The sequence below is a fragment of the Egretta garzetta genome, unplaced genomic scaffold, assembly GCF_000687185.1.
Source record: "Egretta garzetta isolate BGI_Z169 unplaced genomic scaffold, ASM68718v1 scaffold238, whole genome shotgun sequence".
Taxonomy (NCBI): domain Eukaryota; kingdom Metazoa; phylum Chordata; class Aves; order Pelecaniformes; family Ardeidae; genus Egretta; species Egretta garzetta.
Window position 1 is genome coordinate 345,805 of NW_009260402.1, and position 6,222 is coordinate 352,026.

The following is a 6,222-nucleotide window of genomic DNA, read 5'->3' on the forward strand; positions in this document are numbered from 1 at the left end:
TCTGTCCTTCATCTGGGCTTAACCTCCTCTGGTATTGTGCGTTGTCTGAGGAGCACAGTGGTAAGTTGATGACATTTGCAATTTCTGAATGAATTAATTGGTAGTTTCTAGCCAATAATGATTCCCTTCACCAACAGTGAGTGTGTCTCCAATATGTCTCAAAAGGCCTTTAAAGGAGAGTTCAATAAAACCTTTGGCGGGTTTGACAGCATCCCTTCATTGTTACAGTATAATGCATTCCCCTTGCAGTGCAAAGACATATGGACCTCAGCTCCCAAACCTGCTGATGCAAGAATTCCTCTTGTCTTTTTTTTTGCCAAGATTTTTGGGAGAAGAAAAAAAATCTTATTGAAACTGTAATGCTGCTGCTTAAGGGATTAGCACGCTCTCATGCTGGAGACGAGCAGTTGCTAGGTTTTCTGCAAGGGAGAAAGCTATCTGCAACACGTAAGAAAAACTGGATTGCAGAAAATCAACTCCATCTTCTATTTGTTTCAAGCAAAGCAGAAAACCTGGAGTACTCAACCTTCTGTGAAAGCATCATACTACTGCCAGTCCCATTCTGTGGACCAGCTTCACAAGAGTAAATGGGACCAATGAAACGCATCTTTTCAGAGCTTCTGCTATTTTTCCACCAGCAGGAAGCTCTTCTGTCAGGGAAAAAACACACATATTACTAATTTTTGAGCACTGCTCTGATGTTATACAGTTTCTAAAATAGCATGAACCACATTTTCCTTTTTAAGAAGCCTTTGGCTGCTAATGGTATCAGATGGCCACAGGATAACTGAGTATTGAGCTTAGGGGATGTGCTCTGGTAGAAAGTACGTGAGAAATTATACCATTAGACTAGTCCCTACAATGTTGACACATTGTTGTAACCAAAGCCCCCCATCCCAGGGTCCCAAAACAGTGAGAATAATAGCCAAAAGATTGTACAAATCTCCTCTTTTGTTAACAAGGAAGCAGGTAAACTACAGGTACAAGTTAGTGCAATTTTTCAGGCATTCTGCAGAGTAGTCTGGGTGCAACCAAAGCCTGGACAAGTCTGCATTTAAAGCTGTCATCTATGGGGAGCAAGCCTGGGAGCAAGCAGAACAACATTCTCCTTCTATACTAAGAGGATTTGCCCCACGTTCTCCACAGTACAAGACCAGGTTAGTTTAAAATAAAAAGCCAGCGGCAAATACATTGCTAAAGGAAAGCTGCGAAACAGGCAGATGAATTGGGGACAGTTTCATCCCAAGAGCTGCACAGACAGTTCCTCTCTGTCAGAATCAGGGCCAAGAGAAAATATAACATGTCCAGAAATATCTTTACACCAGCTTAACTAAATTTAACCTGAGGCAAACATGACTGGTCTGCTGCAACTAGTTTATTTTGCAGCAACTAGTCATTTTTGCAGCACTTACTGGTTTGATAAAAGGCGTCCTTATACGCAAAGCACACCTTCCCTCTTAGCACAGAGATGTAATTTCCCCTTCCAGTCCTTGGCCACTGAGCTAGCATTCCAGAATGATGTATTTTAATTAACTTCAGCAATTGAATCCCTTGGCTTGGAGGCATGTGTGACGCAGAATAGAGCATGTGCAATTTTAGATTAATATTTTCCTTTTCATTCTTAGGATAGAAGCTAACAAAGCTATGGATTTACATATAGCCCAAACAGAAATGTCTACTTAGGAAAATTGGCCAGATGCCCACATATAGAGGCATGGGGAGCACCGGATCCAAATGCAAATGTCCCTTGGGGCCAGGAATGTTCAGATTTTTAGTTTTGCTTCATCCCTGTTTTGAAGTGCTACCAAGATGGAGGTTCTAGCACTGGCCTTGGCTCCAGCTGCCCTGCTCTGTGCTCAGTGCAGGCAGAAGCTAGGTTGGATTCCACCTCCGTAGCATTGCACAGGACTGAGCTTTAAGGGTGTCTGTCTGCCTTTGTGCAAAGCACACTCACTGGGCCAGATTTTATGGAGAGCACAGAGAGGATCACTTCAGGAAGCTTTTCCACTTGCAAACTGAAGCAGGCAATGAATTTGTCTCCAGATGCAAAATCAAGGCAAACTAACCGACCAAATCACTCTGAGCATAGATCTAAGTCTTCTCTTACTTGCATAGTTACAAGGAACTGATCCAAAGCCCAGTGAAGTCAATGGAAAAACTCCCATTGACATCAATGCGCTCTGAACGCAGCCCAGTGACTTTTTGATGAATTCCCATGTGCAAAAAAGTGAAAGCAAAGAGACTCATTGCGCGCTGAAAGCAGGAGGACATAGAAAGAGGAAGATAAAAAACTGGGCATGTTTCTGGCCAGAGTCTACTAATTAAATAATGGTGACAAAGCTTTAAACCATTTGTTGCTAGTTTCATCTAAAAAGAGTAAGCAGAATTAAGATGAAGGTTTTAATGTCGCTTTACCATTTCTCTCCATTAAAGCTTCCCTGGCTACTGCAGCTCTTCTGATGTCAAGACAATTTTACTGCAGTTTTACATCGCTCAGAATCTGGTCCACTGTCTTCAGACACATTGCAAATACCGTAGGCTGCCTTTGCTCACAGCAACCGTAGTCCAAGGGAGCAGCGTTGTGAGTTACTGCTCAGCTGCCAAGAATGGTGATACGTGCTAAGCCATCAAAATCATTACCGTGCCATTCCAGGAAGACAGTTAAGCATATGTTTAGGTTCCATTAACTTCAAAGTTAAACATACACTTAAGAGTTATCCTTTTCGTGAATCACAGCCTAATTTTGCAGTGCTGTTCTGACCAAGTGGAAGTATTGTCTGCCTCTGTCCTCCTTCCCTACCTGCTCCATCAAGTTACTGTATGCATAAATGTGCAGTCACTCTTAAATAAATAAAAAGCACACCTCTACCTCTGTGGAAAGCAAAGTGAGCAGAGTGAAACACACATGGCAGACATCAGCTAAAAAGCCCCTAGTTTCGCTAAACCACTATTGACTTTAAGGCTACAAAGCTGAGCACAAAGGTTGAAATGGTCCGTACTCTGCCACGCAGCAGAATCACAACCTCTTGTGAGGAGGCAGAACAAAATCTTGTCCTAAACACTGAGGAAATCGGGTTGTCAGTGTTACTCACCTCGCTGTCTTCTGCAGGAGGTGGGGGGGGCTCTTTGATGATCTAGAAGGATAGAAACAGAACAGTAAATCCAAACTTTGTTCTTTAGCATGATTCAAATGTCATTTACAAAACCCACACATGAGCACAGAACAGGATACGTGAACTTCTCTGAACCTAGTTACAATACTGCATGATTACAGGGTGGCTACGTGTGCTACTGGTGTCACAGTCACAGGGTAAGAGGGGAAACAGGAGGCGTCCCAAAGCCCTGCGATGTAGACATTTCCCAATTGCAGCTCCAGGCTCATACTGCTCATTAGGTGACCCCTGCCCTGTGTGAGGAAACAGCAAATTCAAAGCCATATATCTTTGATTCTCCTGCCTCCTAGTTCTGGTAGGAGCCATAGTCAGTGCTGGCTCTAAGCAACAGATAGCAATCACCGCTTCACCTGAACAACCCTGCTAAAATCAGTGTCTCCTTCTACTGGTCACTGCACACGTGTACAGATCCTGCCTCCAATAATTTACGGTCTGAATAAAGGCTGGAAAGCAAAACCAAGGTGACGTAAAATGCCCTGGAGACATTGCAAAGTAGCAATAAATCCCCAGCCTCTGTCTCCCAGGCCCGTACTTCATTCCAGAAGGCTGTGCCACCTCATACTCTCATGAAAAACGCTTTTCACATTATCAGGCTAATATAGTTCACTCTAATAAGCTTAAAAAAAAAAAAATATATATATATACATTTGAGGCTCTCCCAGGGTTTCTAATAAAGCAAGCAGGGTGATGTTTTAGCCTAGTCCAGGATATTCTCCATAGAAACAATTTAAGTATATGTGGGTGTGAGGCTATTATTTCATGCAAAAAGTTTGCATCTAGGGCTCGGCAGGCAGTTGGCTATTATCACAGGCCTCCACTCCAAGAGCAACAGAGAGCCTTCCAAAGGGAAAGCAGTTGCATACAGGCACGTCAAATATCTCTCCCTTACACGAGACACACCCCGATGCACAGCCATTGCAGTCAACAGATTGAATGCAGCCCGTCATGGCAATGCAACTGCCCCAGGGATGGATTTTCTCCAGTAGTTTTAAGTGCATCTGGATGAGGCAGCTCTTGCTTTACGCAGCAGGCCATGACTCAGATGCTGTCAGGGTGCTGAGCGCCTGTGGAGATAGCACTGAGTGTCCTCAGCTCCTCTCAGGACTGGATATTAGGTGTAGAGGCTGCCTAGGCATGGAGTACAGATGTGTAGGAATAAAAATTACCCTTCAAAAAAAAGAGTCACGGTCCCAAACAATAATAGCTTGGCTATTTAAATGCAGAAAGACAAAATGACAATCACATTAAAGGCCCTGATGATATAAATATTTACAACAATTCCTCTCACTCGTGTTTTTCCTTCTCTGATGAGCTCACTGTTTTTATTTTCCTCTGCAAAGCCCGAGTCATGCAATGTGGCCATTAATGAAGAGCATGTGCCTCTGGCTAGGGAGGAGATCAGGGCTGGATGAGTCCTTTGTTTGTATCTCAGCCCAGAGCAATGATGGTTGTAGAGCTCTGACACTACCTGTTCCTGGGCAGCAGGGCTTTTTTTTTTGGTGGCCTACATTGCCCTCGGGGAACCCTTGCTAAAGAATCTTGGCACTTTAAGAATACAACATTGAATCTTTGTTTATAGGCACAGAAGCACAAAGCACATGTGGAAGTATGAAATGGCATTTGAGGAGCGCGGTAGGTGCAGCCACCGTCCTGCTCACATCGCTCATTCTGACGCAGCACAACCGTGGGAGAAAGGAGAGGTGATGCCCCAGAGGAGCTCAAGCTGACTAGCAGGGCTGGTGAGCGTCTGATACAGCATCCATCTCTCTCTGCCTACCCCACGATTCCTAGCTTGTGCTTGTAGCTCTGGGGGATACCAGCTCTTTCCCCACTAGAGAGCAAATGACAAAAAGCAATGATGAAAAGTTACCTGCATTGGAGTACTGCTCTGTGGAAAGGAAATCATGGGTATCGGTATGGTTTACTCAAAGTGCTGCTCCTTGGTTTAAGAAGATGGAGACAGCATAATCTCTTATATGTCTCTTGACACAATAAATACTGACACAGCACGTACAATGCACCAGAATACACAGAAGACTTTTCTAGCCATGTTTTCAGATACATTTTGGTCAGCATGAAGGGTGATGCTTTTCAACAGATCTCCTTTTGAACCAAACCCCTTAATCCAAACCCATTGGAGGCTGAGAAACACCAGCTATCTCATCCAAAATATACCTATCAGAAGTGGTCTTATTCCCTCCTGTAACGTTATTCTGGTGGAACATCACGGGTTCCAGTGGAGTTTCACTCATTTGCATTGGCGTGAAACATCAGGACAATCCATCCAACATATTTGGTCCAGCTAAGCATTTAAACACAACTTCTCAGCCAGTATCACTAGCAACTCTTGAGATTACAGACTTGGAAATGAAGAGATGGCTCTGGGTTTTATACATTTGCATTCCTTCTCATAACATACGCACATACCAACTGATTTCTATAAACAGATCAAGATTTTTCTATCACAGTCCAAGGGGGGAAAAAAAAAAAAAAGATTCCTTCCATTTTTACGTGCTAAGCACATCTAAGAGCAACTGAACACCCCATAAGTTGGCAACATAGGTTGGTTAGTTTGGACAAGCCCAGAGATGGGGAGAGTTTAGTCGTGTCTGCCTTTGAGCCTGTACGAAGTTTCAAAGTTCAAGCCTTACACAAAATTGTATTTTCTGTCTCACTGCCCAGGTCTGGAAAGGCTTTTGGTCTACATAAAGTACAAAACTTTTCCTTCTCCCTTTTGGATTCTTATAGTTACAGCTGTATATGCACAAACCCCCCATTCTGGGGTACTGGAGGCAGTGAAGCAAATGGGATCTTTGTGCCATCTCACACGAGTGAGCAAAGCAAGTGCCACGTGGGAATAGCAAGGTCCCAGAGCCGACAGGCAGTGCCTTACACCCGCTCATTTTGCACAAATAGAAACAATTTCTCAAGCACAAGAAAGAAAAAACCATTACAGGGAACTCAGTGAGACTACAGCCCACACTGGCACAGAAGACTCGAGTCCGCCACGTTTTGTTCTGGGCTGCACCTCTCGCCTTCCCTCCGCCTC

The 6,222-nt window shown here is 43.9% G+C and overlaps 1 protein-coding gene across 1 annotated transcript in view; it reads right to left on the reverse strand.

Moving 5' to 3' along the window:
• ANTXR1 (ANTXR cell adhesion molecule 1) overlaps nt 1–6,222 on the reverse strand; it is a gene marked incomplete at its 3' end in the record, with an annotated part of 107,894 nt that overhangs the window by 34,447 nt on the left and 67,225 nt on the right. Inside the window, exon 14 of the mRNA XM_009643405.1 lies at nt 3,093–3,134. Within this exon, the coding sequence (XP_009641700.1) occupies nt 3,093–3,134 (42 nt within the window). The remainder of the gene's footprint in view (nt 1–3,092; nt 3,135–6,222) is intronic.